Here is a 12,569-nt window from a genome sequence, read left to right on the forward strand (position 1 = left end):
TGTGTGTGTGTATGTTTGTATGTTGTCTGTCTGTCTGTCTGCCTGTCTGTCAGTCTGTCTGTTTGTCTGTCTCTTTGTCTGTCTCTTTGTCTGTTTGTCTCTCTGTCTATCAATAGTATTATATTTTCATAAATCAGAACTATTACAGGCTAAATCAAACTAAGCAATGCATGATACACTGCAGTTGACCATATATAGCAGGGTCTTACAACGACAACTAAAGAACAAAAAACTGAACCATGTCTGTCTGTCTTCTTGATAACGTGGATAGACATCACGACGTGCATGAAGTTGTGTACAATCCATGATGAAAATGTTGATAGGAGTAGACAGTACGGGTAGACTGTCTGTCTGTCTGTCTGTCTGTCTGTCTGTCTCTGTCTGTCAGTCTGTCATACAAATGCTGACTGTTATGTTTGTGTTTTCAGTTCGTCAAAGACGTCATCTCAGCAGCCACAGTTAGTATCCTGTAGATTTTTCAGTTTGAATTTTGACTGGTGACAGTAAGATTGACTTTGAATGACAGATTTCTACTAGCTGTGAGAATGACAATAGAATGTAGGGTTTATGTAAGGTAGAGAGAGATGAAAATGCAACACACAATACACTCAATGAAATGCAATGAAATGAGCTGCTCTCTAGTCGTCTGAGGTGCATTTGCTATGATGACGTCATATTTAAGGTCACACGCAACAAGACGCTGGAGAAAGTTTCAACAATATGATTTGATCTACAGTACTGTAGCTTTTTCAGTGGCGGATCGAGGATACTCAGGCCAAGGGAAGTCAAAAAGGGGGAGGGGCTGGCTGGCGCGCTAGAGTTCGAGTTGATGAATGGAACACACGTGCACGTTAGTTCAAACGATATGTGGGAGTCGATGAAACGCGCACGCAAGCTCTACAATACTAAAATAGTAGTCGACGACGTGTACTCTGCACGAGGTAGAGGCGCGCGCCTTTTGCGCCTCCGCCACTGTATGAGTTGTGCATCCTGGTGGGTGGAGAGTGATCACATGATTTGTCACGTGAGAAAGTCGTGTCGTTGTGTGATTGGTTGTTGGCGTTTCGTTCGTCAGGTGGATGTCTTATTTGTAGGGTAGCGTGTTCGCAGCGTTTTGTGAGATTGTGTAAGAGAAATGAGATGTTTGAGAGATATGGATGAATAAGTGATTGTGTTGTGTGATCGTGTTGCTAATGAACGTTCTGGTAAACTTCAACGCAACGAGATGGAAGGAAATGTCGCTAGAGCTGCGAGGAAAAGACAATGGGCAAAGGTTCGACGACTGGTGGAACAAGGAGGGAACGTGAATGATGTGGATAATACATCGTACAGAACAACAGCTCTACACTTTGCTGCCGCGTGTGGAAATTCAGATATTATTTCGTTCTTGCTGTCACGAGGGGCGAACGTCAGTCAGACAGACTGTAGTGGATATACGCCGCTTCATGAGGCTGCTTATAATCATGGTGTCGATATCTGTCAACTGTTAGTTGATCACAAAGCAGACGTTACTTCTGTCAACACTAGAGGTGAAACTCTCCTTCACAGAGCTGTAGTTTGTTGGCCTGACTCTCCCCCTGCATATCACCTGATAACAAATGAGAGTGTGAATGTAGCAGATCGTCATGGTGACATCCCTTTACACATAGCAGCTAGAAATATAGACATTGAGACTGTCCAGCTGTTAGTGGATTGTGGAGCAGATGTAAATGCATTGAATGAAGATGGACAAACACCACTACATAGAGCAGCTGTTGGAGAGTATGACTGTCCTGACGTGTGTTCTATTTTACTAAAACAGAAAGCCAAGATTGATGCAGTGGATAAAGATGGAAACCAACCACTACACTTGGCATTGAGACGAGGGTATGCAAGAACAAGTCATTTTTTGTTATCGAATAGAGCAGATGTAAATGCATTGAATGGAGATGGACAAACACCACTACATACAGCAGCTGGTGGAGAGAAAGACTGTCCTGAATTGTGTTCTATTTTACTAAAACATAATGCCAAGATTGATGTAGTGGATAAAGATGGAAACCAACCACTACACTTGGCATGTGAGGCTGGTTTAACGTCAACAGTTCAACATCTGTTGGATTGCAATGCTGATGTGTTTGCTACAAGTAATTCTCATCAAACTTCTCTTCATAAGGCAGCTTGTAGCAAGAGAGATTGCCCTGAGGTTTGTGTGATGCTCATAGCAAAGGGAGCTCAAGTGAATGCTACAGATGGCAATGGAGACACATCTCTACAGGTTGCATGTCAGAAAGGAAATATGAAATCAGCTGATGTGTTAGTTGAAAATGATGGTGATTGCAATGTATTGAATGTATGTGGTGAGACATTACTGCACTTGGCTTGTAAGAGTCGTGTTGAATGTGTTGAGTTATGTGATAAGTTGATATCACATGGAGTGAACCCTCATATAGCTGACAGAGAAGGAAACTTACCTTTACATGTTGCTTTCAAGAACAGACTTGCTAAGACATTTGGCTGGCTATTTGAACAGTTGGGTTATTCTACATTAAATGACTTAGAAAAGGTGAATATTGGTAAGGAAGATCTTGTAGCCAATTTAGATAGTGCCAATGAAGCTGGTGACACTCGTTTGTGTCATCACATTTTAGAACTAATTGCTAAGTTAGACACTTCAAAAAGATTTAGTTTGAGTGCATTAAACTGTCGTTCCAGATCAGGTTACTTACTCCTTCACACAGCAATTGAACAGCAGGACTTTACTTTGTGTCAGTATTTGATTGATCATGGAGCATCTGTAAATGCTGAGGTTGTACCTCTACACAATGATCGACGTCGAATTTATAATGAACATCCTCTACATCTAGCAGCAGAGTTGGGGGACATTGACTTATGTCGTTTACTGATAGAACACGGTGCTATTGTTGATGCTGAGATGAAGGGAGGGAGAACTGCATTACATTTAGCCATAGTTAAACAGGATAACAATGTAGCACAACTTCTTATGTCACATGGAGCTGATTTGAGGAAAGTTGTAATTGGAAAAGAATCTGCTGTGAAGAGATCAGAAAAACGAGGAAATCTCAAAATGGCATCAATCATTCAAGCTTTTGGTGAGTAAATGAAATGTGCTACTTTTATCTTTTATTTACCTTTTAATACTTGAATTTGTTTTATTTATAGAAACATTTCCTGAAGAGATTGTGTCTCAAGGAGAGGCAGCATTGCGTATCTATCTGTCAAGTTGTGATGAGGGATCAGCAGTGAATGTGTTTTTACGTGTTGATGTTGTCGGTCGTGATGGTGCCGGTAAGACGAGCTTAACAAAATCTCTCACTCTGCAGAAGTTCAATCGTGATGAGCCGAGCACAAGAGGAGTGGTGTTTGATCCAAAGTGTCAGATTATTGTGAAGGAAGCATGTGACTGGACCAACCCTCTCACAAGTGCTGACTACACAGAAATATATGAGAAGAATGTTGTGATCAATATGGCAGATACACTCGACACACCACAAGTGAAAGATCAATATTTCAAGTCAAAAGAAGGTCAACCACCAAAGAGACAGAAACGCAGTCGTGTTGCAAGCAAATCGTCAAAGCAAGACTCAAACATGCAAGCAGTCTCTGTTCCCTTTACTGATGATATTGAGGTTGCAAAAAGTCAGGAATCACAAGTTGATTTTGTGCAGCAGTCACCCATTCCTTCTCCTATTATGAATGCAATCGAATCTTTGACACAGGATTTGGATTTACAATCATTCCCTGCTATGTCTGAGGATGACATTGAATCTTCACTGTATCATGGGGTTGATTCATCCCAGATGTCATCCATACATTCTCCTGTTATCAATCCTATGTTGAGTGTTGCTATAGCTACTAATGAGAGGTCTGATGATGTCTCATCATTGTTGTCGGAGACACAGCAAACAATTTCAGCAGTTTCTGAACCTCCTCAGTTGGCTGCATCAGATATGCAACAGTCACTGCAGATGCCATTAAATTTGTCAACATGCAAAGATTCTAACATCTTTCCTCCCAACACAGCTACAGAATGGCAATCACCAAGTGGTACAAACATGCAAGTTGTCTCAGCATGTTCCACATCACATGAGCAGCTTGAAAGAGATTCAATGGATGTAGATAAGTCAGTTGAAGATGAACGAGACAGTAACTCTATTGTCACAAGTTTTGGTAGTCGTTTACCAAGCAGTCAACAAGAACGAGAACAGCAGCCTAAAAAACAAAGAGTAAAGAAACGAAAAAGAAAGGCAGTTGAATCTGCATCTTCATTTCAAGAAATTGAATATGAAGGCATTAGAATGAGTGATGGTTCTAAATGTCAAAACATTACGCAGCCCAAAATAAAGAAAACTAATACGACACAATCAGTCATAAGGAATACTGATGTGCTGTCATCTGACAATCAAGACATGCAACAACAACAACAACAGCAACAGGAAGGAACAAAAGTCAATAGAAAGAAGCAAACAAAAGCTTCATCTTCACAATCTGAAGAGACATTGCCTCTCAATGTTGATGAATCTTCTACTGAGAACACAACTACTTTACCTCAACACATTCAAGAAAGGGTTTCTAAGAGTTTGAGAGACCGAAATTCTCGTCAAAAGGCTAAAAAAGAAATCATGCTTACTGTGTTGGACTATGCTGGTCAGAATGTGTTCTATGTCACACATCATTTGATCATGTCAAAAGCTGGTTTTATGTACATTGTGTTTAATGCTTCTCTACCAATGGACGGCAAGACTCCATGTATGTTTCGCTCTGAAGATGGAACAATTATCCACATTCCTTTGTTTGATAACGAAACAAACTTTGATCGATTGGAAGAGTGGGTATCAGGTGTTCATATCATGGAAGGTGATCAGTCACGTCGTATCATGATATTTGAGAAAGTAGGAATCAGATCACCTGCCATGTTTCTAGTAGGAACACATGCTGATGAGCTAAAGGAGCAACCAGGAATGATGGAGAAACAGGATGCATTCATAAGGAAGAAACTGGAGGGCACAGTGCTGGCAGAGCATATCATATGGGCATCTAAAGATGTAATGTGTTTCTATGTGGATAACACAGTGACAGATCCAGACAGTGGATTCGTAGATCCACAGGTGAAATTACTTCGTCAGAAGACAGAGGAGGTGGCTCACAAGGTGGCTCAACATCACAGATTGCCGATCAGATGGCTCAAGTATGAGCAGAAGGTACGAGAAGTGAAAGTCTCTTCTCCAACAAAGAAGACGACAACTGTTGATGAATTACTGCAGCTTGCCATGAATGCTGCTGGAATCAAAAGTCGAGAGGAGCTGTTGGTGTTGCTGCAGTATTTGAGTAGTCGTGCAGTGTTGATGTATCATCCCATGGCATTGAAGAGTGGAGATGATGAAGAAGTCGTGTTAGATGTGGAATGGTTTGTATCACAGCTGCAGAAAGTGATCACGATATACATGGAAGGTGATGTTCCTCCCATGTTATGGAATGATGTAAAACGCAGCAAAGAGAAAGGCATCATGACAATGTCTCTTGTGAGACATCTTTTATCAGATGCCGGTTCTGCTCAACGTCTCATTGTGTCACTGATGAGGCACTATGATTTGCTGTGTGAGTATTCTGTTTTGGAAGAGGAAAATATGGAGGAAGCAAATTGCCAAGATTTCCTTAGTTTTGATGTAGAAAGCAAAGGTCCATTGCATAGTGAGGAAGAACAGAATATGTTTGAGAGAGACGCTTGCTTCATTCCTTGCCTCCTGGAGCATGCAGTTGGTCTTGAATCAGATAAGATGAACGATGAGCTGAAGTCATTGCCTCTCATCTTGTCATCTGCTCCCATCCGCATTCCTCAGCCATTATTCTACAGAATACTGACTCTTCTGTGTAAACGTTTTTGTCGCTTGGCAGTTATTTATCGCAATGTGGGCTACTTCCACATCTATCCTGGTCATCGACTGGAGTTTGCTCTTAACAGATACAACTTTCAAATGACTGTGTTGTCACATACAGCACTCAATGCCAAGGTGTGTGTTGCTATTCGTGAGTGGATTGTGAATGCTGTCAACAAGGCAAAACAGCAAGGAATGGCAGGTCTGAAGTTGCATTTGGGATTTATGTATGAAGCATCGACTTCAGAATCACAAAGTTGTACAGTTGAGTTTATCTTTTTGGATGGATATCAACATACTCGTTTTGAGCTCTACAGCAGTGTGACAAAAGATGAAATTCAACCTCCTAACAGACTTTCTCTTTGGTATCCACATCTTAAGTTTTCAGTGAGTAACTTTTGTTTTGTATATTTGTCTCTATCTGAATTGCTGTTTACTTTTAGGACACTGAAATGATGTCAACAGTATGTGGCACTTCTCAGCCATTACAGCATAAATCTAGTATGTTTTGTTGACTTGTTGTACTATGTTGTTGTATTAATTAATGATTTATTAATTTTTTGTATTTTAGTCAGCTATATGACACCAGTCAAGTTCCTCATTGATGAACCAAATGCAGCTTGTTTGTTGGCAGTGTCTAAACTTCTAGATGAAGATGATGATCTAGGAGATGACTGGAGGAGGTTATGGCCTGAACTGTTAAACAGACCTCTTAATGAAGACGTGGTGAGCAAGAAGTGTGTGAGCCCCACTCTTTATGTGCTAAAGCGATGGTGCAGGATGGTAATTGCTAACGAAGCTACAATAGGACGACTGATAAAGGCTCTTAGTGCAATATACAGAAATGATGTTGCTTGTGTGCTAGAAGAATACTGCCAGGTGAGATAAACTAGACATTTTTGACAAGTTGTGGTAATAATTTAGTTATCACAATTGTGTATCATCTGTGCATGACTTGTTTCTGTGTATAGAGCTCAGACACATGTACTACAATGCCGAGATCACCTGCAGCCACAGGTAAGATTAATATAGTTGACTATCAACTTCATATTTAGTTCTGTGTCACAGACTGTATGATAATACTGTAAATGTCTGGAAAAAGTGCCCATTTGATCAACGTTTATACAGTAAAAATGTGCTTGTTGAAATTAGTAATTACAAAAATGTCTGAATAAGCGACTATCTGAACAAGCGCTTCCATAAGATGAACATCCTAGTGAAACAGCCATGTTTATTAGATTACATCAGGTTCAGCCTTAATTAATTCGGAGACTTTAGAGTGTAAACTAGTGCATGAACAGCATTGGTGCTTGCTTTGATTTGAGTGTTGTCAATTACTAGTTATCATATGGACGCGTCGAGGATATCGTTGTTATTACCCGAGGAAAGTGGCAGATAATTCAAACACCACGTGACATGATGCAACATGTATTGTCAGTCTACAGTGCTATATCTTTGTTGTGCTGAATTTTGGCAGGCATACTTTACATGAACGCAATATTATACACTAACCACCTCTACTTGAATGACAACTTCTGGGTTGTCATTTGGACATAGTGCAGGTTAGATTTTGCAAGAAAATAATCAACTGAGGCTCTTTTTCGGACAATTATGGTAATTGGAAACTGGTGTACAGAATGGTGTGTATGCAGTTGTGTGTGTATGTGTGCACGCGCGCGTGTGTGCATGTGTGTGTGTGTGTGTGTGTGTGTGTGTGTGTGTGTGTGTGTGTGTGTGTGTGTGTGTGTTTGTGTCATTTGTAGCTCAATTGGTTAGAGCGCGCATTTGGAGAATGGAAACATCTGGGACCTTTGGGTCATGAGTTCTTATTTATATACAGGATTTATGTACCTCTAATGGGAGTTTTATCTGCATACACTGAAGGCAAACATATGTCTAAATATCTGTCTCAATAGACTGAAATCTACAACAGAAATATTTCTTGAATGCCTCAAAATCATGTTAATTTGATGTGTGCCAGTAATTATATCAATATTTATTGCAATTGTAATTAATATTGTACTATGAATTGTTCGTAGATGTGACACCCGAGGAGTTAAATCACCTTTCTGAAGTCATACAAGGATGTTGGCAAGAGTTTGCTGCAACTTTAGCTCCAGACTTGTTTGAAGTTACAGGGAAACTTGCAGCTATAAAGAGTGAGCACGCTTCTCCTCTCCTTCAAGCTCAAGCCATGTTGGAGAGTTGGAGAAACAAGGTTGGTGCCAAAGCTCATCGTTCTGTGCTGATTAAGACATTGATCAAACGAGGACTAAGAACTAAGGCAAATGAAGTATTTGGACAAGAAACTGTTCTGCAGGTGTCACCACAGTAGTTCAGGTCGTCACCAAGTTGCAGAAACAGGTAGCAGCACTGATTGGTGAATGTAGTGTATACAGTTGTAAATGTGTCTGGTTATTGTATAGGGACAAAACTGTTGGATTTCTCAGCTGATGTTTGCCCCAATCGTTTAACATGTGAGGTCACGATGTGAATAGTTTATATGATGGACTCTTACATCTTTTCAGTTTGCTCTGTCATAGATGTAGTTGAATGTAGGGGATTTGGTTGCCGCTGTTTGTAAAGTATAAATTGATTGTAAAGATGTCTGACGTATACAATGAAATGTAGTAGCGTCTTTGAGAAAGGAAGCTTTGAGACTCTGCTCTGACAATATAGTTCAGAGAGGTAGGTAGACACGCAGATGTATCAATATGTACAGTATGTATGTGTCAATGACATATATGAAGTAAGAGCCCTGTCTATGTTGCTTTTCGAGAGGTCTGAGTAGGTCCAGACAGGTATGCCAGTGTTTGATGTTGGGTGATGCACGTGTACACACACACACACACACACACACACACACACACACACACACACACACACACACACACACACACACAAGCTAGAAGCAGTGCACTAAACCAGTTTCCATAGTAACTCACAAAATATATTGTAACATAAAATTGATATTAATCTTTTTATTGATTTTGTCCCAGTAACTCTAATTTGTTCAGAGCTTCATCTCTTTCCTTCTTCACCTTTTCTAACTCCTCTCTCACTCTTTCAAGTTCACGATTCTTCATTAGTAATCCTTCTACAGCTGACACTTCACTGACTCGACTGCCTGATGTGTCTGTAAGGCTGATGGATAGTATGGTGTTGTTTACCTTCAAGGCATCGATTAGTTTGTCTTGGCCTTGATTTCGGATGTGAGTGTTTGATAGATGTAAGTGACGGAGAGTTCTAGGAGAGATGACAGTCACACACACACACACACACACACACACACACACACACACACACACACACACACACACACACACACACACACACACACACAATCACACCCACACACACACACAGACACACACCCACAAACACAAACAAACAGACACACCCACACAAACAGACACACCTATACAAATAAACAAACACACCCACACAAAAACAAACAGACACACACAAAAACAAACAGACACACCCACACAAATAAACAAAACACACCCACACAAAAACAAACAGACACACCCACACAAACAAACAGACACACCCACACAAACAAACAAACACACACATACAAACAAGCAGACACACACACAAACAAACAGACACACACAAAAACAAACAGACACACACACACCCACACAAACAAACAGACACACCCACACAAACAAACAAACACACACATACAAACAAGCAGACACACACACAAACAAACAGACACACACAAAAACAAACAGACACACACACACACACACAAACAAACAGACACACCCACACAAACAAACAAACACACACATACAAACAAGCAGACACACACACAAACAAACAGACACACACAAAAACAAACAGACACACACACACACACACAAACAAACAGACACACCTATACAAATAACAAACACACCCACACAAAACAAACAGACACACACACACCACACACACACAAACAGACACACACACACAAAACAAACAGACACCCACACAAACAGACACACCCACACAAATAAACAAAAACACCCACACAAAAACCAACAGACACACCCACACAAACAAACAGACACACCCACACAAACAAACAGACACACACAAACAAACAGACACACCTATACAAATAACAAACACACCCACACAAAACAAACAGACACACACACACACACACACACACACACACACACACACACACACACACACACACAAACAGACACACCCACACAAAACAAACAGACACACAGCCCACACACAAACAGACACACACACACACACAAATAAACAAACACACCCACACAAAAACCAACAGACACCCACACAAATAAACAGACACACCCACACACAAAACCCCAGACACACCCACACACACACAAAAAAAACAGACACACCCACACAAATAACCAAAAGACTCACACAAAAAAAAACAGACACACACACAAACAAACAGACACACACACAAACAAACAGACACACACAAACAAACAGACACACACACACAAACAAACAGACACACACACACAAACAAACAATCACACTCACACAAACAAACAATGACACCCACACAAAAATAAACAGACACACCCACACAAACAGACACACCCATACAAACAAACAAACACAAACAAACAATTAAACACACACGCCAACCTATTGATCTTGATTGCTTCCGCTAGTTCTAATGCTGTTGCATCTCCCACATCATTTCCATCCAAATGCAGCTCTTCCAAACAATCGTTCTCCTTCAACGATCGAGCCACCTGCACACCTCCCTCATCTCCCACTCGACAATACTTAACACTCAGCACTTTGACTGTCCTATTTGTTTTCAATGCTTGAGCAATCATTTCCACAGCAGCATCTCCCACCTTGTTGTTAAAATCCAGAATTAAAATTTGAAGGCCTCGCGTGTCCGGTGCGTTGTATAGCGCTTCAGCAAATCGCATCGCGCCGCCGTCACCGACTCCACATGCTTTCAAGTTGACGTGATGAACGGTGCGGTTGACGCAGAGAGCTTGAGCTAAAACGATAGCTCCTTCGTCTCCTATTCCGTTTTCTCCCAAATCGATCGACTTCAAAGTGTCGGTTTCTTTGATGAAACGCGCCAAAACCGACGCTCCTGATTGGGTAATACCGTTGCCTTGAAGACTAAGACTATAAACACCTGGACTATCCCGGATACCTTGTGTTAAAACCGACACTCCGAGATCTGTGATTCCATGCTGTCGGATTCCGAGGTATTTCATGGGCTTATTGCGCTTTGCCAGAGCGGCTCTAATATGTTTGACCCCGCTGTCACCTATAACTAAATCATAGTAGTCCAATTCGGTGGCATAGAGGTCGAGCTCATTAATGGTCATGTGACACAAGAGAGACTCAATAATAAGTGCAGATCCATCGGATGAGAGTCGATTAGTGCGGAGTTCGAATCGCTTGATTGGAGATGGACAGTCTTTGAGTAGATTGATGAGTCGAGCGAAGCCCGAGTCGGAGACTTCTTGAAGGTCGAGACAGAGTGTTTGTATTGATGTGATGGGAGTCAACGCAGCTGTAAGAAGAGAAGAGAATTGGATGAGGAGAATAGGTGAGGAGGTGGAGAGGAGAATGATGCAGTCATGTGGATAATGACTGACTTGGGGGGGGGAAGAGCTAGAGAGGTGGCAAACGTGCGTGTATTTTATGGTTGCAGTACATGCATACAAACATTAGCAAAAATACACAGGCAGGCAGACAGACAGACAGACAGACAGACAGACAGACAGACAGGTAGGTAGGTAGGCAGACAGACAGACAGACAGATCAAACAGGGAGATAGGCAGACAGATAGATAGACAGATCGACAGAGCAGACAGACTAAAGATGGACATACATACATACATACAAACATACATACATACTGATACATCCATACATACTGACACATACATTATACATACATATTATACATACATATTATACATGTACATACATACACACATAGACAGACAGACAGACAGACAGACAGACAGACAGACAGACACACACACACACACACACACACACACACACACACACACACACAAACACACACACACACACACACACACACACACACACACACACACACACACACACCAGATAAACACACAGACAGGCGCACGCACACACAACAACAAAACAAAATACGCACGCAAGCAAAAACTAAACAGGCGTGGCTATAAGTAGGTGTGGCGCGCACTGTCGTTCCGGAACGCCTCCTTACTGACCAGCGATGAGATGCACTTGGTCGTCTGCTAGAGACATAGAGAGGTTAAGCTCTTGAATGTGGCTACTCCTGCGCAGACGCTGCAATGTAGACAAATCGTTTGGGCTGCTGCTGAGAGACAGAGAGACGCTCGTCAGCGTCGAATCGTTCTCTTCCAGACGTTTCAATAGGGAACGCTGCTTCTCAGAGTGCTTAGACATGCTACTGTACCGTACTATGTTTGTGTAATATGTCACGTGCAGCTAATTAATTGACGTAGCAACACTTTAATTGGATTAGCGTAGAGCCCGGATGTAATCACCAAATATGGTAAAAATTTAATTTTAACTTTTTAACTTTAATTAATTTAAATATAAATTAATTTTTATGATTGTTTGAAGTCAGTGTCGTAAAAGCAAATTTTGCTACATTTAGATACAAGTTAACGTTAATTAATTATTAATAAAGAATAAAAATTT

At 41.1% G+C, this 12,569-nt stretch overlaps 3 protein-coding genes and 1 long non-coding RNA gene across 6 annotated transcripts in view; 3 read left to right on the top strand and 1 right to left on the bottom strand.

Annotated features, from left to right (window-relative positions):
* Positions 1-630, top strand: part of LOC134188059 (uncharacterized) — a 5,250-nt gene extending 4,620 nt beyond the window's left edge. For all 3 annotated transcript variants that reach the window (XR_009971248.1, XR_009971250.1, XR_009971249.1), the window contains one exon: positions 429-630. This is a non-coding gene — a long non-coding RNA (uncharacterized LOC134188059). The remainder of the gene's footprint in view (positions 1-428) is intronic.
* A 595-nt stretch (positions 631-1,225) lies between these two features.
* Positions 1,226-4,589, top strand: LOC134188246 (ankycorbin-like; the record flags this gene model as incomplete). The annotated part of the gene is made up of 3 exons (XM_062656442.1): positions 1,226-1,705; positions 2,156-3,092; positions 3,163-4,589. Coding segments are annotated over exons 1-3 (2,844 nt in total), but the record flags the coding sequence as incomplete, so codon positions are not given.
* A 7-nt stretch (positions 4,590-4,596) lies between these two features.
* LOC134187874 (uncharacterized) lies at positions 4,597-8,631 on the top strand. Its single transcript, XM_062656042.1, has 6 exons — positions 4,597-6,263; positions 6,320-6,377; positions 6,448-6,755; positions 6,848-6,893; positions 7,916-8,240; positions 8,303-8,631. The coding sequence occupies exons 1-5, from the start codon at positions 4,623-4,625 to the stop codon at positions 8,209-8,211; spliced, it is 2,349 nt and encodes a 782-aa protein (XP_062512026.1). The 5' UTR covers positions 4,597-4,622; the 3' UTR covers positions 8,212-8,240; positions 8,303-8,631.
* A 179-nt stretch (positions 8,632-8,810) lies between these two features.
* LOC134187977 (NLR family CARD domain-containing protein 3-like) lies at positions 8,811-12,333 on the bottom strand. The gene is made up of 3 exons (XM_062656161.1): positions 12,113-12,333; positions 10,518-11,415; positions 8,811-9,122 (listed from the first exon to the last, which is right to left on the bottom strand). The coding sequence occupies exons 1-3, from the start codon at positions 12,309-12,311 to the stop codon at positions 8,858-8,860; spliced, it is 1,362 nt and encodes a 453-aa protein (XP_062512145.1). The 5' UTR covers positions 12,312-12,333; the 3' UTR covers positions 8,811-8,857.
* Positions 12,334-12,569: the final 236 nt, after the last annotated feature.

Source organism: Corticium candelabrum, chromosome 12 (genome assembly GCF_963422355.1).
Source record: "Corticium candelabrum chromosome 12, ooCorCand1.1, whole genome shotgun sequence".
NCBI classification, from domain to species: Eukaryota; Metazoa; Porifera; class Homoscleromorpha; order Homosclerophorida; family Plakinidae; genus Corticium; species Corticium candelabrum.

Excerpts from the sequence above, each read along its gene's own strand:
- LOC134187874 (XM_062656042.1), top strand. The coding sequence starts at position 4,623 with ATGCTTACTGTGTTGGACTATGCTGGTCAGAATGTGTTCTATGTCACA. Across the intron at positions 6,264-6,319 it reads ATCCACATCTTAAGTTTTCA|GACACTGAAATGATGTCAAC; the intron begins GTGAGTAACTTT and ends GTTTACTTTTAG. Across the intron at positions 6,894-7,915 it reads GAGATCACCTGCAGCCACAG|ATGTGACACCCGAGGAGTTA; the intron begins GTAAGATTAATA and ends AATTGTTCGTAG.
- LOC134187977 (XM_062656161.1), bottom strand. The coding sequence starts at position 12,311 with ATGTCTAAGCACTCTGAGAAGCAGCGTTCCCTATTGAAACGTCTGGAA. Across the intron at positions 11,416-12,112 it reads CCAAGTGCATCTCATCGCTG|CTGCGTTGACTCCCATCACA; the intron begins GTCAGTAAGGAG and ends CTCTTCTTACAG. Across the intron at positions 9,123-10,517 it reads GAAGCAATCAAGATCAATAG|AACTCTCCGTCACTTACATC; the intron begins GTTGGCGTGTGT and ends CATCTCTCCTAG.